Source organism: Pezoporus flaviventris, unplaced genomic scaffold (genome assembly GCF_033815535.1).
Source record: "Pezoporus flaviventris isolate CSIRO_AGI_PZ_B2104156 unplaced genomic scaffold, CSIRO_AGI_Pfla_v1 ptg000057l, whole genome shotgun sequence".
In the NCBI taxonomy this organism is placed as follows: domain Eukaryota; kingdom Metazoa; phylum Chordata; class Aves; order Psittaciformes; family Psittacidae; genus Pezoporus; species Pezoporus flaviventris.
The window spans coordinates 6,913,759-6,941,182 of record NW_026892605.1 but is presented as its reverse complement, the minus strand read 5'-3'; the positions used below and the strand labels follow the sequence as shown (position 1 = coordinate 6,941,182).

Genomic DNA, 27,424 nt, shown 5'->3' with positions numbered 1-27,424 from the left:
TACTGATAATCTCAAAGGCAGCTGAGGCTTAATATCCTGATGTGATGGTTTTGGAAAAAGAATGGGTACCTTTTATATATATTTTTTAATTATTGAGCTTCTGTTCTAGAAAGGAAAATTTTCACTTTGTGATAGAGAAAGCAATATGTAAAATGGGTAGTGCAAGCATTAATTATTAAAAAAAGTAGGCTTTGATATGAAGGTTTCTCTTTGGACTCAAAACAACCTGTCAGTTCCTCAACACACACATTGTGATCCCAATAATGGAGGACTTTTACTGGAAAGTTTCATCCCCAAGAATAGGGTAACTACTCTATTAGTATCTTGCAACCATAGAATTATCTCTGGGTTTGCAGAGGAAATAACCTGCGCATAGATAGAGGAAGTTTAGAGGAGTCAGATAGCTGACAACTATCAGTGCAACTACTGTTGGTAACTGCTGCTGAAGTGTGTGTCTGTGGTGGATGGAGCTGCAGTTTTGAGAGTTCAGCCTATCTTGACAGTGATCACTGAAGGTGGTGTGAGCACTCTGCATTGGGCTTGAGTATCGTGCCCTTTTTAATCACTAATCATAAACTGATGATGTTAACTCAAGCCCATCAGTTCTCCGCTGCCCTCTGCCTTACTCACTCCATTAACCTTCACTCCAGTGTGTTGTGCAGGAGTGACTTTCCATCTTAAGCATGGCTAGCTCTTTCCTGCCAACTTTTTTTTCAGGTTCCTAAATGCTTAAATATGGAAAACACTTAACTGTTAGCAGAGAGATGTGTCTGACTGAGGTCATACAGCATGATTTCCTATTTGAAAAGTGAAAATTTAAGGCTAAAGAGCATACTTGAGAGGGATGTTATATTTCAGTGAGAAATGTAAACCCATCTCTGCTAAGCCACCTGATGTTTGTATTTTGTCTTACCATCCTTTCAGCTATCACTGTGTTGTACTTGTGATTCCTTGCTTCAGCATGGCAGGTAATTGTTGCAGTTAGTGTTTATTAGGGATGATGGATTGCATAATTATACTACTATTAATAGGGAAAGATTCACTGTTCTTGAGCATGACTGAAAATTCCTTGTTTTATCCAAAACCTTGCACTTCTTGATCTTTAAGAAGCTTTAATTTGCTTCTTCGTCTGTAATGCCCATTGTTGCTACCTAAATTCAGCAGTATGCAAATGCTAACTAAAAAACCCAACACCATAAAAAAGCAAATCCACACCCCACCCCCAGCCTCAAGAGGTACTGAGTGAAGCACTGGTTTTCCCATATGAAGCTGAAACATGTCTCTTGAGCTGAGTTTTGCATGTGTTCACAAACCATTGTTATTGTGGAATGTTAATTGTTTGAAGGAATTGTTGATAACTGTTTGGCTTGTGGCCTACAGAAGCAGGGGGGGAGAGTGGGGTGGGTGGGTGGGGATAAAGATACCTCACATTAGCAGTCTTTTCCAGGGTCAGATTCTTCCAAATTCATTATGTGCATGTATACCTTTACACTGAGCTGATGGGGGTTTTTTATTTGCATGTTACTTGTATAGCACCATCTGTCATGCTGGGCTACTCATTTAGTTATCTTGCAAAATTTGCAACGCTCTTAACACAAAACAAGTAAAAACCAAAAAACCCCAACCCCTTAGCGTTATTGTGATGAAAAGTATCTTCTTAGCTGCTTGAGTCTGCTTTGTTGCTCTGGTATTATACTAGAGATGTTTTTGAAGACCCTACTGCTAACTGTATTAACCTTCAGTTCGGTGTGCCCTGTGTGGGTTTGCTCAGCATGTTACATGTCTAGGCATCTCTGACATGAAAGGAAACATTCATTTATACTACTTGAAAGAGTGGTAGTAACAGGACTGAAACTTGCCATAGGCTATTTGGTGGATGGTGCAGTGTTAAGTGGATGAAAAGTGAAAGTCAGTGGGTGTAGATAAAAGCAAAGGGAGAGTGCTGAGGGAGCCTAGTGATAGAGGGAGCAAGGGAAGATCTTGTGCCGAGGAGCCTAGGATGTGACACAGGGACAGTTGAAAAAGGAGCCTTACACAAGTGTTTGTGCAGCCTGGATAAGTGGAATGGGACAGTTTATGAGGTTGCAGTGGAGGAAGCTTGATGCAGTGGGTTTATGAAGTTATGGTCTCCAGTTATGCTGGCCACCTCAGTTCTTGCAGAAGGGAGCATTTCTTGTGCATGTTTTCCAGGAAGAAAAAATACTGGTGCTGCATGACAAACGGCAGTTCAGGATGGCTTTTACACTGAACACTATTAACCATAGCTGGGAATACCCTAACCAGAAGTTCAGAAATTGTATATAATGCAACCATCACTGCCCCTATTCAGAGTTCCGCTCTGGGCAGCAGTAGCTGTGCAGTTTTTAATTACATGAGGCACTGTGAGAGCCCTATTGACTTAAATACCTCCTACTTGCTTGCCAGGTCCTGGGTACCAGGTCTTTCTCGGTATCATATGTACTTTCTTTCCTTTTTTTTCCTGAAGAGGGTGGGTGATAGGGCTACAATTCACTATTGGAATGGATGTTTCTGAGAGTCCATTGCATGCCATTTATTTTATTAGCTGTATCTTTAACTTCTGGAATGCACTTTACAAAGCTGCTGTTTTGAACACAGTGGGGAAGAAAAAAATCAGTTCAGTCCTATCAAGGGGAATACTTGAGCAACTATTTAAGCTTGAATAGTTAGTTATTCAGTGTGATTTATCCCTAATTTAATTTTGAAAATAAAATTAGGTCTGTAAATAAATTTCTATAACTTGCGTTATAGCTAAATGTGTATAATTTTGAGAAAGCTTGAATATGAAATTGACATTTCATCTACAGTAGTGAGATGTTCATTAATGCCCTGGAATGGAATCTTTATTGCTTTAATGAAGAAATGCATAACTTTTATATGGGCAGTACAGCATAATGGCTTTTAAGCATCTTATGTAGACCACAGCCATTTTAGTTTATAAATGACCATTACTCTGCTGCACAATGATGAAGAGAAACTGCTTATATCCTTTTGTTTTCCAGTAGCAAACCAAAATTGCTGGTACAATTTAACAAGTGTTAAAGATGTTATAATATAGAATCATAGAATGGTTAGGGTTGGAAAGGGCCTTTGAAAGCATGCTATTGGAAGCATATTAAGTATGTGCCAGTCTCTAAAATTATGCATTCCTTAAACAACTCTGAGTCACAGCGCTTAGAAGAGACACTAATTAGACATAAAACTGAAAACAGTGGTCAAAAATAACTACCAAATCCTATCCTAGCCTTCAGCTTCTACCACTTTTCTCTAAGCAGGAAAAAGAATTAACAGCTTTATGTGAAAAATAAGGAAAGGTACACTAGCAGCCTTTCCTTGACACTGAGATGAATTTGATAGAACTGAGTGTTTTCAGGGTCCCTGGGCGAGACTCTGTCACTTAATGGTTTGTCCACATTCAGTTCTGTATAATTCTTAAATATGAGGAAATCTGTTTGGCTGTAGAGATAAGTAGGAAGAAATTTTTTAAATAAGGCATCATCAAATCTCTTTAATTGTGTTTGTGTGTGAGTATTTTTTGTTACCAAAAAGCGTATGGTTGAAAATTACAACTACAGTAAAGATGAATTAAACTCTCTGTTCGTGTAAGAGGCTAATACCACGTGTCGTAAATCTTTTACTATTTACATAAAGATGGCATCATCCTCCAATACAGTCACTTTCAGAACACCCCATCCAATATCTTTATATTTCCTAGGGGCAGCTTCCACATACTGAGTAGTAATTAGGGAATCTCTTGGGTCTGGGATGTTAATGACAGTGTAATTATAGACAAGGATATAGTTATCACAGCAGCTTCTCACTGACTTTTGATCTTGGCTCTTTCTTGAATTTGGGAGTTGGCATTACTGTGCTAGCTTTCTTAGACTAGAACACTGCATATTGGATTATGTTAAGATTTCAGTTTAATAAACTGCTTCTTGAAGAAGCATTTTTGTACTAAATGGCCATTTTTGCACTAAAACACTGAATGCTCTCCTGAAAGCTGTTCCACCAAAGATTTTCAGCAGGCCTTAATCTCAGTATTTTCCCATAGCTTATTCTGTTTCATATTTCAGAAGTAAACTGGTTTCAGGTCATGAGAAAATCTTAAATTGGCTGTTATGTTTCTCTTTCAAAGTATGGGTTAGTATTGGGTTAGACGGGGCGGGGGGAGGCGGAGGATAAATGTGTATGTGTAGATTAACATTACCTGCCATGTCCTCCTTTCTTTTCCAAGATTAAAATGCAAAAGAAACAAGAAAGTAAGTGCAGGAGTTAGATGCTACCAATGCTATGCTACGAATGCTTTACAGTCATCTTGGTGATCTGTGGGTAAGGGTGATTCATCAAATACCCCGTATCTTACATGACTGAATAATAAAACCCACAGAAACAGGACAAACTCAAAAACTGAAAGCATAATAAGCTGTCAGACAAACAGTGTTAGCTTTGAAAGATTTTATTTGCAAGTAAAATACTTTTTTTGTAACATCTGCTTTCCATAATAGGCTGCTTTTAAAGCATGAAACTCCCCAGATGAGGAATATACGTCTTTCATTTTAGGTGGAGCTTGCTGCTTGGTTGGCCACTCATTGTCATGGAGTCTAAATACTGCTAGAGGAAACAATTTTTTTGCTGATGTAATTAATGTAGAATGCTTTCCTCCTGTTTTGATTTTCTGGGTGTGCACAGCTTGTGGAGTTAGTTCCCATCAGTGTGCACCTTGTACACTTCTCACAAGTTCAGACAGAGAAACATCAAATCTTTTGTTCAGCTGGAGGCAAAAGTCTGTGTAGAGCATCAGGAGAAAGTGGGATTTTAAGTTCAGTATTTCTCAAGGAGTGTATTGAGTTTAGTCATTCTGAAAGTTCTGTAGAAATTGAAGGCTAATGAATGGTTAGTCATACTGAAGATGAGCTGACTGATGTCAAAGAGAAAGCCATAGTCTGTTAAAGATACCTCTCCTGCCTGTAGCAGTGTGATAACACTAAATCTAAATGCAGTTATTTATTGCACCAGATTGCTGTCTTCCTGAAGACTGGGTCCAGACTAGGAGGCATGGGTGCAACTTTGATTCCTTTTCCAGAGCTTGTTTTGCTGTGACCACGTGGGATACAGATGGTTAAGTGTCCTCTGTTTTCTTAGTGTCTTGCTAGATCCAGCTTGGAGGTCTGGTGGAGGAAACAGGCCATGTCCTAAAGTTCACAGGAGGGATCCTTACTTTAGGAAGAAATGTTCTTTCCCTGATTCAGCTGATGAGAAGGATCAAAAACACTTAGTGGATTAAGATTGGAAAGAGCTAAATGTAGGGTGGTCATCTTTTCTTTCAGCAGCACTAGAAATGTGCCATCTATCTGAGTAGCTGATTTGTTTGTTTTTAAGACAAAAGTGGGGGATAGAAGCTCAGTAAAGCTAGTTACAGTCTGCAAAGGGCAGTTACTTAATCTCTTATTCTCTACAGAGTGTGAGCTGGGAATAGCCTTAAATATTCAAAGTTTTTGCTGGCCTTGTGTTGCTAGGGTGGGGTGTGAATCAACTGGGGCACCTCATCAACATGATGTATGTGATGAAGATCTGGTGGGGCCAGTGTAGCTCCAAAATAGAAACCAGGACAAGACAAACAAAGAACATTTTAAAGTACAGTAAGAACAAATGATTTTTTTTTTGTTTCCTGCACTACTCTTCTACAGAGTTTCCATGTTAGATATCATCTTCAGTGGTCACATAGGCCCTGGCTTGAATCATTAAGTCCTTGGGACCCTGTGCTGCACAGGTTGCAAATTACTTCTGTGCAGCTTTCTCTGTGCCATTTCTTTGAGTTGGGATTTTGCTTCAGCTTTCTGTTGTGATGAAAGTGTGCTGGATCATTCTGGAGAGCCTGGACACAGTGCTGGCACTAACAGTATTTCTCCCCTCTTTTTCTTTTACTCCAGACCAATGAGTGGAATAAGAATGATGATCGGCTGCTGCAGGCAGTGGAGAATGGCGATCCTGAGAAAGTGGCTTCGTTGCTGGGCAAAAAGGGAGCCAGTGCCACCAAACAAGACAGTGAGGGCAAAACCGCGTAAGTCCAACTTGAACACGTGATATATAAGCACAAGGCAGGGGGGAAAAACAGCTTTGTATGTGCATGGCACCTCCATGAATTAAGAACCAGTGACCATCCTGAAAATTAAGTTTTCTTTTTCATCTGAAGCACAGTATGTTCTGGAAAGCTCTTTCTGATAGTCTATAATTCTACATTTAAAATGCCGTTTCAGAATCACAAACCTGTTGAGGTAAATGAACATGAATTTCTGGTTAGATTGGAGCCATTTTAGGACAGGATATTTTGGAACTTGGTATTGTTATGGCACCCTGCAGGCTGCACACTCCAAAAGACATTGATCTTTGGGGCTATTTTTTCCCATGAACATTGGTTTAATGAGATAGAAATTAAAATAAATCTTCTTTCTAAGGGGTTATTTTGAAATGAATGGTGCCTGAGTTTTAAAATCTTGTGGATGCTAATGATTTGTGCAACTCTTCCTTGTTCTGATTATAGTTTGGCAATGAAAGTCTTGTATGAACGAGATTCCTTTTCAGTCTCAATATATTTCATATATTCTGTTTTCGTCTTCTACTTTTTGTTCTCCTGTGAACATTCTGAATTGTGGAAGATGAAAGATTCCAGGAAAAAAATTACAGCCAAGGGATTGCTATCCTTAAACTTCCATTCTTATGGCATAAAAAGATGATTAAATGGATAAATGAGAAATAGGCATCCCATGACAGAACCAAAGCTTTCATAAAATGCTGGATAGGTGGGAAGAAAGGAAGACATTTTTTAGTCTTGGGAGAGGCAGCACAAGGCAGTTTATACCAAATTATAAGTTCTAACAAATTACCTCTGGGTTACATTTATTGACTCATGCTCTGCTTCTTGCTTGGTCTTAGTTTCCTACAGCTTCTGTGTTTCTCCTCTGCATCTGAGGAAACTAAATGATGGCCGTGACTCAAAATGACCTGCACTTTCTTACCACAGAAGTCCAAGACTTCTAATTATTTCAAGTGGGCTTTTTCCACGCTTAATGTGTTTATTTTAAAAAGTTTCATACTCATGTTTTCCTTTTGAAAATAATCAAAGCATGACTTCCATTAAATCTTCTGAATTACAGTTGTTTAGCATCGCATGTTTTTACAGTCAACATAACTTCAGAGTTAGATTCTTAAGCTGCACTATATCTAGTGTAACACCTAGTTTTCACAATTCCCAAATAATCTGATACTGTGAATTTTCCTAGGGAACCAACTAAGACTGAAATCATCAGTGAGTAGATACAAGCCTTAGCTCTTAAGAAACAGGATTGTAACTGTAGGGATCTGGTGCAGTGATTTTCAGCTTCACAGAAATGTACTGCATACTCACCCTTTTTCTTTTTAATTGCAAGTACAAAGAAGTTGATCATCATATATTAATGATGCTGTTGCTAATAATGATAATTGCTTGGAACAAATATGAATTAATGCTGTGAAGATTTCTGCTTCTGCTTGTTTTGTATATTCATTTAATTGTCACTTTTTTTAGTTATTTCTCTGTAGTGTTTTAAAAGACTTCTTAAGGGAAGAACAAAGAAAAATACTATTGCTGTGATACAGACATACAGCATGTCAACTCTCGTTCTGTTTCCAGTGCTTTCAGAAACTTAGCAGAACTGCTCGGGTTATTTCTGTCTCTGTTTTGAAAGATAAAGGCTGACAGGTGTAGAAACAATGACAGGGATCTAGAGAGGCAGAGCTGCCAAAGAGCATCATGACCCCGAAACGTTATCCAGTATGGCTTATTAATAACGGGCAGTGTCCTGTTTGCATTTTTCCCGCTTCAGAGTCTTTTTTTAGTGTGTACAAAATGAATTAGAGCCATCATTTCTTTAGAGGTAGGCTTCTTTCTCCTCTGCAGAGTGCAGTGCAATGCCAGAGCTTCATTCCTGCACAGTGATGAAAGATGTGTAGTGATGAATGATGCCAGGGCTTAGTTCCTACACAATTATGGTTACCTAACATACCTGTATCTCTGCTTCGTGGTATGGACCCTGCTGCAACGCAGCACTGAGGTTTGTTAGTGTCATGCGGAAGCATGGTGCTGGTTTATCAGATACCTCATCTGGAGCATGGGAGACTCTCATGCTGGGAAATGGCAATCTGGAGAGGTTTTTCTGGGACAACTGGCAACCGTCATGCTCAGATTTCACTGTTTACAGTTAAGACAGTGTTCTGCAGTGCCATGTGGGAAGGGAGCTCTTTGGAGGAGTGGTCTATTGATCCCTGTGAGTACATATTGATGCCTTTGTTTACACAATTAGACTGAAGGTGACTAACCAGCACATCATGATGGATCCAATTATATAACAACATGCATAATGAGATTAGAGACTTTGGAATGTGCTTGAAAGCAAAAAAAGGAGAAACAATTACATGTTGCAGTGCAGGTTTGTTAGGTCTGTCGTTGTCTGTTGCCTTAAGGTTTCTTTTAAGGTCCTGCTTATTCGTTTTGTAACTGATCCTACAAACAAAATTCTTGATACTGCCCAGATATTTATCTGAAGTATAGTAATACGTCACATTATTTTAAACAGAAGGTGGAGAGGACTCTGATTTTTCATGTTTAAAGGATACTTCTTTAACACTACTGTGTTATAATTAAATGGCTTCTTAATACAAAATGCTTGAACTGCGAGGAACAGAGACCAGAATCCATGATTTTGTTTGTCTTGTTAAGTACTGTATGCATCATTCCACTAAGTCCATACAGTGTGCTCCAGATCTGGCTTGGTTTTGGACATAACTACCTAAATTTCACCTGTGTCCTCTTTTGCCTTTGTCCTATACAGCATTTTCTTTGTGGCTTGCCCACAAACAATGAAATAAAGATGCTTAAATTAATGAGCATCTTAATTAAAATTTACCAGTAAATTTCTTAGAGGTAATATTTACAGATTTGCATAAGGCAGTTTAAGTTTCCAGCAGTACTTCTTAAAAAAAAAGGTATTTAAAAATACATGGTCAGAATAATTGTGTTTTTTGAAACTTTTCTGACTTTCCATACCACTACTCTGCCTCTGACTCAGTCCTTTCTATAAACAATAAATCAATTTTAAGGCCATGAAGCAAATCCACCTTCGTCATAAGTTGACAGGCCCGTTGTTGCTCCCACTTACACAGCACAGACTATTGCCAAGCACACTTTAAAAGAACCTATCCGGAAATCTGACTCTGCCATTGTAGTCTTATTCTGCCAGATAGGTTTTTTTTTTGTCCAGCTTCCTTAAACAACAAAACAGTACTTTCCAGTTTGCAATTTGATCATTTAAATCCCACTTAAACTAACAAAAAGGTGTTTTCAAAGACAGCCTTTTCGAGACGGCATAGTATTAATTCATGTACTGCACTTCCCATAAGAGCAAGTGATCAAATGTGCTGTTATTTAAAGAAGCTGCTGCTATTATTGTGGGGAAGGGGGGAAGGGGCAGAATTTTGGAAAGGATTCACAATGTATAAATGGCAGTACTTCCTTGTCCTATTTTGTCTGTGTGCCAGTCCATAACTGCCGTGTTGGCACGTTTCTGCAAGGTACTGAACTAGAATTAAGTGCTTATGGCTATTAAATGAAAAAAAAAAAAAATAGGAGTCTTTCAGGTTTTTTTAACTACAGTTGAATCAGCTGTTGTTTCATAAAATGAGCCTGACAATGGTACAAAAAAGCTTTAGAAATCTCCACAAATTCACTCTTTAAGAACTCTGTCCCTGTTGTCAATAGCAGTTAGTAGAAATTATATATTTTCATTTGAATCAGAATGTTCATGCCTTGGAGGCTGAACTGAAAATTCCAATCCTTCATATTTATCATGTGCATAGCATTCATTTTTCTTTTGTCTTTTGGATCTTATTATATAAGGAGGGGGGGTGAGTGGCATGAAGTGCATCACTGTTCAAAAGGTAAATCAGATTTTAATTACCTTTGAGAGATCCTTTCTTATGTGTAATAATATTTATCTTAAAGGAAGCTATTGGAAGAATACAGATGTACTGCAGTCATTACACTGTTTTAGTTGAGGAAGAAAACCACAAAAAATGATTTAGACAGCTGATTTTCAAAATGGATAAGTCAGATGAGTCTATGAAGTGGAAGAATAGTTGTATTATCTTCCCTTTCTTAGCTAGAGATTGCTATAAATCCTCTCGGAAGCAGGGGGCTTGGAACTAGATGATCTTTAAGGTCCCTTCCAACCCAAACCATTCTGTGATTCTACGATTATTTTCTTGTCTGTGTGTTGAGGGTTGTCTGTGTAACACCATGCTCTAGAAATATTTCTTTTGTACAGACCTTGTGTCATCTCTTAAAATTGCCTTAACACTAGAAAAGCATATTAGATTTTCTACTAGTCTTTTGAAAATTGGAGTAGCATGGGAGCTGCAAGAACGGTCTAGAGCCTGAGGATTGTCACCTCTTCAGGAGTGGAGTTCACTGGTGTTCCAGTGACCTGATATGACAAAATATTTTATAATTTACTTTTATCAGAATATTTAATTTATGGTGGTCCAGATGGTCACAAAAATGTTGAGGTTTCAGAGCATGGACAAAATAAAGAATACCACAGTGATCTCCACCTGTGTTTTTATCTCTAACCAACAGATGGCTGAAATCTGGTTCTTATTCCAGAATTTCTTGTAAAGTCTATTTCTGTGGAGATTTGGGTGTAAATGCTTTTGTTTCTACAAAATTTACCTGAAGTTCTTTTCAGGTTCAAATCCTGATTGTTCCGTATTTTTCTCACTCTCCCTTGCAGCACTGTTAAGAATGTAATTCAATTAAAATGTTGATATTAAGTTTCCTGAATATCTGATTTCTGTTTTAGACTAACACTTAGAAACATTAATTAAACATCTGGGTATGGTTGGGCAAAGCTGTCCACTGTCAGAATACTAAATTGGGCAAATTAACTTTCTGTTACCTTCAGTATGAGCTGATTGTTAATGTGTAGTGAGAGGAAATGTTCTTACATCTATAATGAAGCAGCAGTACTTAACTTTGATTTTATAATTTGTTGATAAATGAAAAAATCCACATTTTGTACAAACATTGGTGTATTGACAATCATGCAGACTTTTAAATGAGATCCATGGAGTGGAATTCATAGAATCATAGAATGGTTTGGGTTGGAAAGGACCTTAAGATCATCAAGTTCCAACCTCAATGCCATGGGCAGGGACACCTCACACTAAATCAGGTCATCCAAGGCTCTGTCCAACCCGGCCTTGAACAGCGCTAGGGATGGAGCATTCACAACTTCCTTGGGCAACTCATTCCAGTGCCTCACCACCCTGACAGTAAAGAACTTCTTCCTTATATCTGATCTAAACTTTCCCTGTTTTAAGTTTTAACCCTTTACCCCTTGTCCTATCACTACAGTCCCTAATGAAGAGTCCATCCCCAGCATCCTCATAGGCCCCCTTCAGATACTGGAAGGCTGCTATGAGGTCTCCAAGCAGCCTTCTCTTCTCCAGGCTGAAAAGCCCCAACTTTCTCAGCCTATCTTCATACAGGAGGTGCTCCAGTCCCCTGATCATCCTCGTGGCCTCCTCTGGACTTGTTCCAACAGTTCCATGTCCTTTTTATGTTGAGGACACCAGTACTCCAAGTCAGGTCTCATGAGAGCAGAGTAGAGGGGCAGGATCACCTCCTTTGACCTGCTGGTCACGCTCCTTTTGATGCAGCCCAGGATATACGGTTGGCTTTCTGGGCTGTGAGCACACACTGAAGCCGGCTCATGTTCATTTTCTCATCGACCAACACCCCCAAGTCCTTCTCCGCAGGGCTGCTCTGAATCTCTTCTCTGCCCAGCCTGTAGCTGTGCCAGGGATTGCTCCGACCCAGGTGTAGGACCTTGCACTTGGCATGGTTAAACCTCATGAGGTTGGCATCAGCCCACCTCACAAGCATGTTAAGGTCCCTCTGGATGGCATTCCTTCCCTCCAGCGTATCAACCGAACCACACAGCTTGGTGTCATCGGCAAACTTGCTGAGGGCGCGCTCAATCCCACTGTCCATGTCAGTGACAAAGATGTTGAACAAGAGCAGTCCCAGCACCGATCCCTGAGGGACACCACTTGTTACTGGTCTCCATCTGAACATCAAGCCATTGAGCGCAACTCTGCGTGCGGCCATCCAGCCAGTTCTTTATCCACTGAGTGGTCCATCCATCAAATTGATGTCTCTCCAATTTAGAGACAAGGATGTCATGCGGGACAGTGTCGAGCGCTCTGCACAAGTCCAGGTAGATGACATCAACTGCTCTACCCCTGTCCATCAGTTCTGTAGCCCCATCATAGAAGGCCACCAAATGGGTCAGGCAGGATTTCCCCTTAGTGAAGCCATGCTGGCTGTCACCAAGCACCCTGTTGTTTTTCATGTGCCTTAGCATGCCTTCCAGGAGAATCTGCTCCAAGATTTTGCCAGGCAGAGAGATGAGGCAGACTGGTCTGTAGTTCCCTGGGTCATCCATTTTTACCTTCTTGAAAATTGGGGTTATATTTCCCTTTTTCCAGTCATCGGGAACTTCACCTGACTGCCATGATTTTTGAAATATGGTGGACAGTGGCTTAGCAACTTCATTTGAATTCATGTTAGTGGTTTTCTCCTGGCCCTTCATTAAAACAGTGTAGACCTCTTCTGATGACTTGGAGATGTCATTATCCAGTTTTTAGGTGTTAGCTATGCTTTGGATAGGACTTGAAATCAACAGGATTCAGGTTCTATCACACACTTTTAAAGCAATTTTCTAGAAGACATTTATTATTTTTATATCTTGATGTTATTAAAAGAAGAGAAATAAATAAACAATCCATCTTCTGAAGAGACGAATTAATATTCTTTGATTTCAATTATGAAGATCCTGGACTTCACTTCTGAAAAACTGATGCTTTTTACTTGTTTTCATTAGTGATTTCCTTTATTGTAAACCAAACAAATGCCACTTATTTGAAGAACAAATTCCCTATTTCATATGAAGTTCTTTGAGCACTGATAAACATCCCAATGGGTTTTGAATCTGATACGCACAGGACTTCCTGTGGATGATGGCTAGTTTAAAGGGGAAACAATCAGTCTGTAATTTCTTTTCGGAGCCAGCTTGTATCTTTCTTTTCATACAGGCTGATAGGATGGCCATTCTTAATGAACTATTGCATTTCATTATCAATTAGTATGCTGCTATCTCAGAAGAAAATAAGTAATCTTTCAAAGGGCCCCTGTACATGTGTTTGGATAGCCTGTGAGCCGCCTGTTCACTCCTGCTTTGAGTAGGATCAGCCAATCCTGTAACACAGCATCAGGCAGCCTCTGGAATTCCCTGTAAAGCAGCTCCATTCGCAGGACTGCCAAATACCCAGATTTTACCAGACCTGGCCAGGTTTCAAGTTTGTCAGTTGCTTGGATCAGAGCATAGCCTAGATGGTTGGAAGCCTTTGTACGCCTGGCTTGAAACAGCTGCAACTTGGCTGATGTGGAGGCAGAGCCCAGTGCCCTACTTCTGCGTGAGGAGCGCTGTGGCTGGCAGGGTTGCACAGGGAAGTGTGCCTCTCGTGTCAGGCCAGAACCAGGCTCTTTAAGGCTGGAGGGGACAGGGCTAAGGCTGCAGTTAGATTTATATCTACATAATGGGCTGCAGTTGTTTTACATGTTTTTCAAAGACTTAGGCAACCAAATGAGCTGTGTGTGTATATTTTAATTGCACAAACTGGCTGCTACTGGATTACAAATGTACTCTAATCTAGAAAGGGAAAGGGAGCAGACAGCCAAGGCAGAGCAGTGTGAAAATGTTTGATTTATTTCTTTTTTTGTTAGCTTCAGAATGAGGTATTAGGCAGTAGAATATGCTGGTGGCTGCTTATTTATTGGGTTTATATGTTGCTCTGCATTTTCTGCTGCCTGCTTTGCAGGTGCATTCTGTGTTAGGAAAGTACTAACTGGAAAATGTAGGAAAGCTCTGAAGTTGCACTTTCCTGCATGTGTCTGTCTTGTAGCCCATATTCCTCTTCAAAAATGTGGAACCTTAAAAGCTTTAGTAGTATAGTTATTCTGAAATGCAAGATAAAAATATATTGCCATAATAATTTAAAGAGTTTATAAAAACCAATGTTAAGAGGTCATCTTAACCAAGTGGTCTCTGAAGAATGTGTTACTACTAGCTTCTTTACTCTAAGTACATATTATTCCATTTGGTTTGCAATTCCCTTGTGAAGTAAGAGAAGTTCACTTTATACAGTTTAATAAAAAAATAAATCCAACTAGTTCTGTTGCTTCAGACCTGAAGAGGTCTTAAGTATCATAAGTGTAAAAGGCACAGAAATTTCAAACACAGCACATAACCCTGAGCTATCCTTTGTTGACATCCCTCATGTTGCATAAGGATATTCAATGATCTGAGATTCTTGGAGCACTATACACGGTTCTTGAGCCTTGCTGGATTTTCATGCAATAAAAATATTTTCTTTAGATTAAATTTTACTCAGTTATTCTCAGCCTTTCCAGCCTTTTCTTGGCCTCTTGTTATGCTAACATGGTTTGGGATTTCCTTGCTTTCCTTAGACTTTTCATGTACTAAGGTGGTTACTAGCTTTTTCTGGCCAGCAGTACCAAGTTGGAGGATGAAAGTCAATAGAGACGCTAGTCATTGCTCTCACTGATGGGTTTAATTTTAACTCTGAACTCTATTCTGGCCTTGCAAGAAACCACAGCAGAAGGCTAGCTGGTTTTACCTAACTTGGGAAGGAAGTTAGGTTGATCTGGGCACATCCATGGCAATCTCAGGGATTTCACCCTATCCTAAAAAGATGTTTTGCCAGAAACTGTATATATTGAGATGCTAACTGCACCCCTGTGGGCTTTCAATGTGGGATATGTATTTAAGGAAACTGTCAGAAGGAATCTTCCCTACCCTTCTCATTAGACGCACAGGTCGCACTGCTCTTGTTTCTAGGCCCTTTCAGCTTTTTGAGACTTCACTGTTGTACTTTGTCTTTCCTACCCTACAACACCAAAAATAAAAGTAGCATTCCAAAGTTTCAGACTTTCTGTCAGCAACTTTCAGAGTGCCGAGAAGGTCTCGCTTGGCAGAATCTCTGTTGCAGTTTGATGATGTTAGTTCTGAGGGACTTTAAAAATGGACACTTGCAGGAAACTGTGTATGATAAATCTGAATTGTGAGCACTTATGTTTACCATTAATGGTACATGGAAGAAAAGTCTATATGCTTCAGACTTGAAGTGGGAGTTTGTGTTAGTGTGGTAACAGAGTTTGCCAAAGAAAACTGTGTGTGAAAATGGAAATGCTGGAACACAACCTGAGAATGAAAAATATAAAGCTTCTGGGGATCCCAGAAATCTTTCTAAAGAGTAGCAGGGTGGATATTTTTCCTGAGTTTGAAGGCTAAAATCAGGAGTCCATAGCTTGCCAGCTCCTGTGTTGCATGATGCAATTGCTTCTTTTCTATTAAGAAAACAGCCATTCAGCAGGCTTGCTTTTTATTAATGTCCTATACTTCCAGGTGTGTATGATTGAAACAAGACATTTTATGCTACGAGGCAAAACCGGAAATTTTGTATGAAAACCAGTGTGGTTTGGGTTTGGTTTTTTTTTTTTGGGGGGGGTGGGGGGTGGGGGGTGGTTTTTGTTTTAAAGCTGTTCCAGATATGTGCTAACACAGAAGTGGCACTTAGGGTTTTTGCCAGAGGGTTTTGTGGGTATTGGGAGAGGGCAGATGCCATCTCATGTTTAAATAGAAGACAGGAGAATACAGACTTTATGCATCACTTCACGGTGGATGGTGCTCAGTGGGAGACATGGGAAAAATTTCTCACAGCTCATTATAAATCCATACCTGCCTATGTCAGCGTACTAAAATCTTAACCTGTCTACACTCCGGAAGATGTTACTAGCAACTCATTGATCAAATGTCTTCATACTCAGAATACTTAATTTTCTTATGGTGCCAACTCTGGCTTGAAAGCAAAATGTATTTTCTGCAACTGTTTTTCCTAAGATGATTTTTGCACTCTTGTGGCTGCATCCATGCATGTGACAGGATCATGACATGGACTGCCCACACTTAATGAAAACCCACATCTCTTACATCTAGTCTTATGAGGAGATTAAGTGAGTGCAGTGTGAAGGTATAGCTTTCATTTGTTTAAAAAATAATTTAGAAAACCCCAAAGAAATAGTAATTATTGATAGTGGTACCTGTAGATGTCTGATTTTTCCTTTAAGGCAGTTTGATTTGCCAAACATCTGGATGGTTCCTCCATAATTAAATGGTTGGCTGTTCCTGAGACACATATTGTCTCAAATGAGTAACTGTCTCTTGATAATGCAGTCGAGGAAAGATGAAGGTTCTGTTTTCCCTTTCATGAGGAAACATTCATGCTTTAATCTTGGGTTTTTAGGTTTAAGGAGAAATTCTGTGTTCTGTTACTTGCTTTGTACTGATGGGGTGCAGGCACCTATAACTGTGTGAAGAAACAGTGGAAAGCAGCTTTAGTTTTCAGCTGGTTTTCTTCCCTTTACCAGCTCACCAGCCACACAGATACCTATCTATATGTGCTGGTGCAAGGAAGAAGCAGACCCACGCATGTGCTGCTCATAGGAGCATTATCCTTGACAGTACAGACAGTTAGGTAGCTACTTTGCTGAGAGCCCTATCTGGGTTGATAGAGGAAGGCAGAGAACACCTCCAGTTTCAGGACCTTTATGGGACTTTCCCAATCTTTAAATTTGAAGGTGTTACTTTTTCTATGAATTAGATTCATTAGATTTATAGCTTTTAAAAGGCTTACTTTTGTCTTTTTTTTTTTTTTTTTCCTGCTAAAATCTGGAACCATTCACAGAAAAGTAAACTATATTCTTTTCTAATTACTGATGATCATGCTACATATGAGAGGATACCATACTGGACTTCCTCCTGAGTGGCTGCAGGCACTTCCTTCATGCACAGAATAGTGATAACTCAGCCCTTTTTTCCTCTAGCTCAGATCTCAGGCACTCTAGCACTTCTGCCACGCAGCCTGTGATGGAAAACAATCAAAAGCTAGGTATCATATCATGTATTTATTTCTGCTGTTGTTGCTGAAGTAGGAATTGAGGCTTTGAGGGATAACAGACACTGTAAGCTACGTTTTACCTCTAAAATGTGTAAAAGCTCAAGTCAATGCAGAAAATCAGCCAGGTTATCAGCAGGTCTCTTTCTGACTGACATAGCTTATGAACCGCTTGCCAGATCTAGTAGCAGTGAAGCTTGAATATCTTCCATTTCTATATATATATTTAGTCAACATTATGAAGACTCCAAGCAGATCTGTATCTTTATCAGTCTTGTTTGTTTGTGTAAAGGTATTGGTGCTCAGGAAACTATAAATCATCAAACTGTTTGCAGACAAGTCAGAATTTTTAAAAGTCAACAAAAAGTCGACATACATTAGAAAATTAAGAAGAATGATCTGCCTTGGGGAGGGATGTTTTTACTCAAAATAAACCTTCACAATGAGTGTGTGTGAGTTCATAGTGTATTTCAAACATTCTTGCATTTGAAATATTTTCTGAGCACTCAAATTAAAATGGCAGAGAAAAATAGTATTATACGCTTTCATATAAGTTTGATTTTGTTCCATGCTTGTCATAATAGAGAACAGCAAATATAATACTCACTTACCCTCCATAATTCAACCATGTACTTTATTTGCTTTGGATTTTTGTAAGTAATGTGTCAGACTACTTTCAGGCCCTAGAGAAAATCTGTATTACAGAGAATGCTAATTCTGACCTGAAAAAAACCTCTGGAGCATGACCTTGCCAAACAGAGATGGAGCCCCCTGATTGAGTGTAATTTTTCAGCTCTTTTTTTTTTTTTTCCCCTGTTTTTCTTTTCACAGATGAAAATTTCCTAGTTATTTCTTTTTTTGTATTTCTTTTTTTAATTTTTTATATTTCTTTTTTTTTTAATTTTATCACATTGTAGTCCACTTTTTCAGCGTTTTCCCTTGATATATGGACCACCCAGTTGTTTTAAGACAGCTGTCAAAAAAATATGCAGTAAGAGGATTGTGCTCAGTTTTGCAGGATGTAGCTGTGCAAAAGGTTAAGCAGAGAACCTAGATATGGCAGACCCATGTCTTACTGCTAACACCACCTTAGGCAAAGCTCAATTGGCTTCATTTTTACAAGTCTGACCTCTAAATATAAATGAATTCTTTTCTACCTGTGGTGAAATGATTTGTAAAGGAATGTTTTATGTAAGCTGAGTAGTAAAAATTACAGCCCTTTTCTATTTGAATTAGACTGTCTGGCACTTTAATGAATTCTGGAAACACTCATTCTCAGCCTTTTAGCAAAGACCAGCTTTATCTGAACTCTTGTACTTTCTCTGTCAGACACTGATTGAAGAAATCCATTCCCTTGCTAGCTTGCCTTCATAAGCAAAACATGGAAAAGATCCTTTTTCCTGAATAAAGGATGGGATCGTTTAGGGCTGTTGTAGGTGATTCACCATTTGATATATGCTATCTGTAAGAAATCTGCTGCTTAAAACCAAGCTCAGGGATGTCATACACAACTGTCCACTCTGTTCAGTCACCAGTCATTCATAAAATTCATCTCTGTATCAGTGGATTTGAAAATGTTACTTGATTAAAATTTATGATCAGGAAATTTGAGGTCCTGACAGGACTTTGAACCTTGTAATTGTTCTCCAGTTGACCCTGGATCTGATGAAATTTTGCTGTTTTCACATTTACTCTCAAGGCCTGTTTATTACAACTCAGCCTTGCGTTCCTCCCAGAGAACATAATTTTTTACTCTATCTTGTTAAGGAGTAGGTAATTATGAGACCTGTACATTCCCAATAGGAAAAAGCAGTGTCAACCAGCTGATCTTCATCAGCTGCTGCAGTGGTGGGTATCAAATGCTACTTGCTTCAGTTCTAGATCTGATGAGAAAAATACTGGGAAGGGTGCCTGTCTCTCTCCTGCAATGAAAGGTCTGGAGACAATAATAAAAGACCATCCTGTCCCTCAGGAAGAATAGAAATATTATACAGCAATAAAAGAAATCTGTCTCAAATCAGTTCAAGCTGGGGTGTCAAGATGTGGCTCTAAGTGTTAGCCCAGGGTTATCTATTGTGAAGGGAAAATGAACTATGTTGTAGTGGGATTTTAGGCTGAATGAGAATCTAACCCTCAGCATGGCCCTTGCTCCAAATCAAGCCTTACATGTTTGTTTTTGTTTGCCTAAGTCACTGCACAACCAGGATGTGGGAGGAAAAGTTGTTTGCTTTCATATCAAAGAAAGTTTATTCGAAAGATGCAAGTAAAATGCACCACTGCTTAAGGCTTCCAGATGGTGAGAACGCTGGTGTTTGGAAACCTGCAGTTTTTGCCTCAAATATTTTAGGAAAGTTTATGTGGCATGTAAAGAATTACTGTGTACTGAAATGAATGCCTGTAGACTTCTTTGTTTCAAGAGCCTCCCTTGCTGCACAGTGTCCCTCACTATGTACTACTAAAGTGTTTCAGTTTTGGTTTTTCGGTTGTTTGATTTTTAAAAAGTTTAAACAAACAAACAACCCCAAAACAAAACCGAACACACACACACACACACCAGAAAACCCAAACAGTGGGGCTCTTAAGTTCAAAATTGGTTAGAATTGCTCCTCAAGGGAAAGTTTTTGCCCAGCACTCTGTCATACACTGGCTTAAATATCACTGTAATAGGTTCATGCCAGTCTGGAGTCATTCTCCTCTCTCTCTCTGGAGCAGGGCTGATTTCCTGATCAGCCAGTTCAGTTTACTAAACCAGCAGCTAACCAGCCGTGTTCCCCCATTCTCCTCCCAATTGCTTTTAGCTTACTAAGAGAAAACATCTCACTACAGGGGTATGCAAGGGGTAGTAGCAGTACAAGCATTTAGGGAGGGGACACAGGAATAATTGGACAAGTAATTGGGAGGGAGCTGTAGCAGCCCAGTTCTACTTGACTTAGGTCCCTGTATAAATGACTAAGAGTTAAACCTTACCATCCTCTCTTTTCACAGGACTCTCCACATAGCTTCTATGTTTTTTCTCTCACCAGATCCTTACATCTTTACACATGTTCTCTCATCTTTCACGCCGCTTGTGCTACTTACAGATGATGTTTCTTTCTTCCCATCAATTTGCGAGAAATGATATTTTCTTTCTCAAATATATTTTTGGCCACATGAACAAAGCATCTGTGTGTGTGATGAGTTGAAGAAAACTGGCGTGGGAATTATTTGTGTTGATGGGTCTGATGTGTTATTCATAGGTGCATAGCCTGAAAAGGGTTAAGTTTTTCCTCTCTCTGATACTGTCTTTGATGTCTGATCTTACCTAAATGAAGCTTCTTTTTGCTCTTGTGTATTCATGTTGCATTTGGCACCATCATACACAGTCTGTCTGCAAAACACCAATGTACCAGATTTAGCCAAGTTATTAATATTCAGGTATTTGTTATGAATATTGTCAAATGTAAGTGAGCCGAGTTCCTGCTTCACAGCCTTCCTAGTATGTAAGTGACTTCAGGCATATTGTGTATCTACACAAATGTATCTGAACATGTTTCCATATTTGCTTGTATGTTTTGCTGGCTAAATCACAGGTGTTGGAATTTGTCAGGCTCCTTTTGTGTCCTCCCACAGCCATTTTCCCAGAGCCTGAGAAGCGTCTTCTAAAGAAGAATATTTACACAAAGACATTGGTCACCAAATACATGGAGTTTTGATTTTGAGTGATTAGAGAACAACCAGCAGCAGTGCTTTTTATGCTCTTGGAAGTGTTAACTCTTCAGTTTGTTTATGGCAGTAGTAAGCATGAGGATGAGCACACAGGATATTTTTATATCTACAGAGAATGGTTCAATGCTTAAGTGCTGTCTGTCTGCCCTTTGCAACGAGCAGTCGGTGTGGAAGGACTCCATGTAGGAAGTGTGGTAGTTGCTGTACATGATAGAGAATTCTGTTCCAGGAGCACTCCTGTTTTGATTAATTCTACACCCTTTGCCAGACCTTGTCTGTAGGTCTTTTTCTCTTCTGAGTTTTCAAGAAGGCAGCAAAGAAGTCTATGGCTTAGGGAAACAGAGAGTTGCAGTTCACATACTATGTGCCTGAAATATCTGTTTCATTCCTGCCTGAAATTCCCAGTTTCCCTGGTTATCAGGATGAACTTTCAGTGTTAGTTTTAACGTTTAGAGGAAGCAGTTGTTCAAAATGTAAACTCTTAAATACAGTAGTTGTTATGGCTACATGATTTCTGACTTTCCCTTTAGGGTCCAGGGGAAAATGTTCATAACACAGGGGTGCATGATGTTAAAACTGAATGTCTCCCTTAAAAGATACTAGAAAACATTTCTGGAATTCTCTCTCTTTCAGCTTGGGCCTGTTGAAGGTCCAAAATGTTCACATGCAATTCTATGGTAATTGAAAGTGTGTTTTGTCTTGAATTTGTTTTTTACCTTGCTTCCACTGGAAAACAGCTGTATATATCATGCTGATATTAGTAGAACCCACTGGGAAGCAGTATGTCTGCCAGTACTGTGCCTATATCTTGAGACTCAATGGTGTTGGCACAATATGCATCAGGAGGATATAAACTTACCTGTTTTCAGGAGCTTTTCCTTCATTTTTGCTTCCCAGCAAAATTAAGCCTGCAGCATGTGCAGCAATTTAAGACTGCTTCTGTGAATCTTGAGGTGCCAGGGATGTGTCAAACATGAACCTTCAGCTGTAGAAAGGCTTGGATTCAGTATAACTTCTTTGGTTTGTTCTGTAATTATATCTTTGGTAATTCATGCTTTTGAATGCATCCTGCCATGGTGTGCTTGGTAACCTCAGCAATTTCCTGCTGTTCAAACAAGCAGGTGCTTGAGGTGAAAAGCAACACCAAAAGTTGAAAAAATACAACTATCCAGCAGCTTTGATTTCTCCAGGTGATATTCACAAACACTAAGGTTTGGTGTTTGCTTTTTTTCCCCCCTTTACATAGATGAAAGATGAGCTCTGGAAAGGACATTGCAGAAATACAACTTGATATAGTTTAATTTAGGAGCTAAATCTCCTTTTAGAGGAACTAAACCCTGTCCCCTGAAATGGGGAAATCAATACAGAGTAGAATGACTAGAGCAAAGTCGATCATTGTGAATGTTTTCATCATTAATGCCTAAGCCAAGGTGTTCTGTGGAGATATGTTACATCACTAGGGACATTGGTTTAGAAATTGTGTGGGACTAGATGCACATAAATCCATGGGTTAATGAGACAACAGCCTGTGTAGAATCAGAATTGTTTAGGTTGGAAAAAGCCTTCAAGATCATGAAGTCCAACCGTAAACCTAACACTAAGTCCACCACTAAACCAGACCCTAAGTGCCATATCTGCATGTCTTTTAAATACCCCCAGGAATGGTGACTCCACCACTTCCCTGAGCAGTCTGTGCCAATGCTTTACAGTCATGAAGAAATGTTTCCTAATATCCAATCTAAATATTTCTTAACATACAATGCTCCCCTGGTGCAACTTGAGGCCATTTCCTTTTGCCCTATCACTGTTACTTGGGAGAAGAGATGACCCCCCAACTCAATACAACCTCCTTTCAGGTAGCTGTAGAGAGTGAGAAGGTCCCCCTTGAGCCTTCTCTTCTCCAGACTAAACAACCCCACTTCCTTCAGCCACTCCCCTTAAGACTTGTGCTCCAAACCCTTCATCACTGTCGTCCTTCCTTGGACCCACTTAAGTACCTCGATGTCTTTCAGGTAGTGAAGGACCCAAAACTGAGCACAGTATTTGAGGTGTGTCTACAAAAACTTTTTGATTTCCCTTTTCACTTTTAGAGCTATTATCTTCTTGAGAGGCAGTGGAGGGACACCAGAAGATCTAAGGACAGGGAGGGGAGAACTTGCCAGTACTTGATTTGTGAATGAAAGAGAAAGGAGGTCTTAATAAAACAAAAGTGATATGTAAATCCTCTCTTCCAGTTTTCACCTGGCAGCCATGAAAGGGCATGCGGAGTGCCTCAGGATCATGGTGACACATGGTGCAGATGTGACAGCCCAAGATGGTGCAGGTATGCCTCTGTGAACCAACACATGTGGTATAATACACTCAATTTGCCTGTGTAGTTCTTGATAAAGCAACTACAGATTTGATAGCACTGCTTTTCCCTACATGACATGTAGGACAGCAGTTTTAACACTTGCAGGTTTAGGCATACTTGCTTTTCTGCATATAGAATTCAGATTCTAACGCCCTTTAAAACTTTTGATCTAATACTATAAATGTCAGGATTTACAGCAGACTCCAGAAATGACAGTTGATAGGTTATTATTGGGGTTTTAATTTTATTTATTTTTAAATAAATTCCTCCAACTTTTTTTGTTAATTTCACATGAGGCTTTTTACAGTTTAAATCAAGATCTTCCATGTTGCTTTTATGTGCATCCAAGCCATTAACCCCATTAACTGCTACAGGAGTTGCAGTAAGACATTTCCTCAGGATTATGAAAAGAGCTGATACAGGCCAAAAGAGAGCTGAGAGCTATTAAGTGTACTGTTTCAGCCCACTAAAGTCCTGTGCCTTAATTGCTATTTCACTAAGAGAATGATGGGAGCTGAATTTGAAACTGGCACTCTTCTTAATAGATTTCAGTGGAATCTGTGCCCAGCATTTTCTCTGGCTAGCTGAGTCACCTGAATGAGCTGTCAGCTGAATGAGCTGTCAGCATTCCATCTTTCCAGTAATGACCTGTAAATGTTGGGCTCACCAGTTCTCTTATATGTGGAAATGATTTGCCTCTATAAGGAAATACCAGTGATAGCGAAGAAGAATTCAGATTATACATAATAATAAGAGAATATATGTGTGTGATACAGACTATTATTCAGAATTCATATTTCATCTTGCCTCAGGATTTATTAGTTGTTTGGATAATAAGAAGTTGCCTGCACTCACCTGAGAGTGTTGACCCAGTATTCATTAGGGAAAGCCTTGGCTGTAGTAGTCACATTATTTACAGTGAGATTCTGTTATCACAAGTGGCTCTGTCTGTATTTAGTACTAAATCTTGGCTTCTTCTTTCTTAGTTACACAGATAATTTATTCTTTTGCTGTCTTGGCCTCTTCAATTTTTCAGTTGCCCTATAAGATGGACCAAGAGGATAGACTGCAGTCTTTCATCACAAATCTATAGTCAGTAAATCACTATTGCATAGCTAAACACGTACTCATGTGTGCTAAATACATTAACAGAAGAGGGAATTGAGAAGCAAACCCAAGTAGGCCATGTTCTGAGTCTTCTACATGCACTTTATGGATGATACAAATTCATTGTAGTGTGGTTAATTTGCCTTGTTTTGCTGGGTTCCTTTTTCATTGCCAAATGGAAGAAATCATGAAGACACTTGAGAGACATCTCTCTACAAGGGAGGCTGAGTAATGTAAGAAAATTAGGTTTTAAGAAGCACAGATGCACAATCTTAGATTTACCTCTGCCAAGGTGTATTCTGACACAATATTTGTGTTATTCTGTTACCTGCCTGAACAACAGTGTGTCATAAATGCATTCTGCTTGATGTAGGTTTTTATTTCTTTTTCCTCTATCCTTACTTTCATGTGTTGTGATAAGAACAAGACAGATAATTCAAATTTTTGCCTCTGTCATGGAAGAGTTTTTTCCTGTGCTTTGGCATGATTTAATGCTTAATTTGGTTTCCTTTTACTAATTTAGGACACAGTGCTTTACATCTTGCAGCGAAGAACAGCCACCCTGATTGCATTAAGAGGTTACTTCAGGTAAAGTATATTATTAATTTAATTTTTGAAGTTTTCCTTTTGTTCTTCTGGATTGGCTATACTACATATTGGCACATTTCCACCTAATAATCTGCATCACGCTCTCACACTTTTGCTCAGTCTCCTTGCAATCAAGAGCTGTGCTCAAGTTTAAAGACCTTTTAGGCACTGAGAATGGATGATAGAAAACAGTGTGGTATCTTCCCTGAATGTTCCACAAATACCATGTTCCATGTGCAGCTGATCTAACATAGCAGAGTTGGGTTTCAAGCAGGTTGTAACTTTTAACTTCCTGTGTTTTGTCTGTGTGGCTGGATGGTTTTCAAGTAGATGGGTTAAGAGATACAGAGGAAAAGGATTTTTTACTTCTAGGGGGATTGTGATATTGTTCCACTGGAATGCTTTCTGTCTGTTGTTGACCACAGAAATGTCTGTTAACTTTGAAGTCAAAAGGAGAAGAAACAAAACTAATTTAGATGTGAAAATACGGAAATAACTCAAATCCTCAGTGGAATGAGGCAAATGAGGGGTTTAGAGAGGGAGCAGAAAGAATGAAGAAAGAAAATACAGAAATTAAGATGATAAGACTCTTGTGGTATTAAGGCTGAGGACAATGTGTTAGTAAGCAAGAAGAGACATTGTCCATCTTGGCTCCATTTCAGAAGGTCAGATGAGTTTTGATGGAGATGTGATCAGAGGAATGGGACAGCTTTTTGGGAGTTTTGGAGTTATCGGTAATACTGTGGCAAACCCACTTGAGAGCAGCAGTAAAAAAAGAGAATGGATCTTGTGTCCAAGCCTCTACATTGCTTTTCCCTGGTAACCCTGGGGCTCTTCAATTGTCCTGTGACTGACCCCTGTCGATGTCCCTGACAATACTGTCCAGTTACACTGATTCACCTCCATACTCATTGCAAGCTGTCCCTCCTGTTCTTCCACACCTGGAAGTTCTTTTCCAACATAAACGATTCTATGATCATTAACCACTGAGGCTCCCTTATTCAGGATTTCACTGTGAACACTTAGTACTTCTAATACAAACCCATTTACAGCATAAACAGTGACATCAAGCCGTCGCTGGTGGTATCACATGCAACAGCATCAACTTGGCAATTAAAAGTGTTTAATACCAAATATCTGCTGGCTATTCACTTACTAGCTACAACCACAGAGTGCTTTTGTTGATGTTTTCCTGATTTTATTACAATTTGCAAATTCCTAAATATGTTTGTAAGTGCAAACCCATTGGTAACACTCTACAATAATTCACGCTCTTCAGATTACTTTGTTTCTGTGGACCAGCTTGTGATGATATGAACTGTACCTGTGAGGAGTGCCTAATCTTGTCATGATGGAGGTGTATTAAAACAGGCTAAATAATTATTTTAGACAGGAAGAATCTTTACCTCTTTGTTACAGAATGTGGTAATCTATGTGAACCTGTTTTCCCAGAAAATCATAAAACTGTTAGAGGTAGTGCTACATTTGAAAAGCAAAAGATTAATGTTGGTTGGAAGCCTGTTATTTCAGGGTCATATCTTCTCATGTCCAAAGGAGAGCAATGAATCCAGGTGCAGAAGGTTCTAGAGCACAAGTCTGATGAGAAATGGCTGAATTGTTTAGTCTGGAGAAGAGAAGGCTCAGGGGGGACCTTATTGCTTTCTACGGCTACCTGAAAGGAGGTTGTAGTGAGGTGGGGGTAAGTCTTTTCTCCAAGTAACAAGTGATAGGACAAGAGATAACAGCCTCAAGCTGCGCCAGGGGCGGTTTAGATTGGATATTAGGGAAGATTTCTTCACAGAGAGGGTGCTCAGGCACTGGAACAGGCTGCTCAGAGCCCTGGTGGAATCACCATCCCTGGAGGTATTTAAAATGTGTGGATGTGGCATTTAGTGACATGGTTTAGTGGTGGACTTGGCAGTGTTGGGTTAACAGTTGAACTCGATGATCTTCAAGGTCTTTTCAAACCTAAACTATTCTGCAATTCTCTGATTCTTTGATGTAAACTAAAACTGAAATCTTCTATACCAAAACAAGTCTGAGTAAAGTTTTAAAATTAGACTTTTTTAAAAACTGTTTATTTCTTTGAAGTCTAGATTGATCAGTAGTACCTGGTGGCTTGTAACACCACAAAATACAACTGGATTGTTGATGCTTTAGTTTTACAAATGCAAAGAAAGCCTTATTGCCTTCAACAAAAATAATGCAAGACTAAATGTTTTCAATATAAGCTGGTACCACAAAAGGAAAGACCAGATTGGTAGAGAGGAAAGCTATACCTTTCTTCAATATTCTTTTCTGGAGCAGTCAATAAAACTTTTCTCAGAGATGTTCTGCACTCTGTCCTTAGCATCAACATTTTTTATTTCCTTGGTGCTTCTCTAATTGCCTTTTTCTTTTTTTTTTATTTCTCTTTATTGAACTGTTCAGAGTAAATGTCCAGCAGACAGCACTGACAATTCTGGAAAAACAGCTTTACATTATGCAGGTAACTTCTTTGTTGAAAGTTTGTATCATTTA

At 39.3% G+C, this 27,424-nt stretch overlaps 1 protein-coding gene across 2 annotated transcripts in view; it reads left to right on the top strand.

Annotated features, from left to right (window-relative positions):
• The window catches only part of RAI14 (retinoic acid induced 14), an 87,475-nt gene that overhangs the window by 45,606 nt on the left and 14,445 nt on the right, over positions 1-27,424 (top strand). For both annotated transcript variants that reach the window (XM_061469524.1, XM_061469523.1), the window contains exons 3-6: positions 5,952-6,082; positions 23,091-23,179; positions 24,840-24,904; positions 27,335-27,392. In XM_061469524.1, coding sequence (XP_061325508.1) covers positions 5,952-6,082; positions 23,091-23,179; positions 24,840-24,904; positions 27,335-27,392 — 343 coding nt within the window. The remainder of the gene's footprint in view (positions 1-5,951; positions 6,083-23,090; positions 23,180-24,839; positions 24,905-27,334; positions 27,393-27,424) is intronic.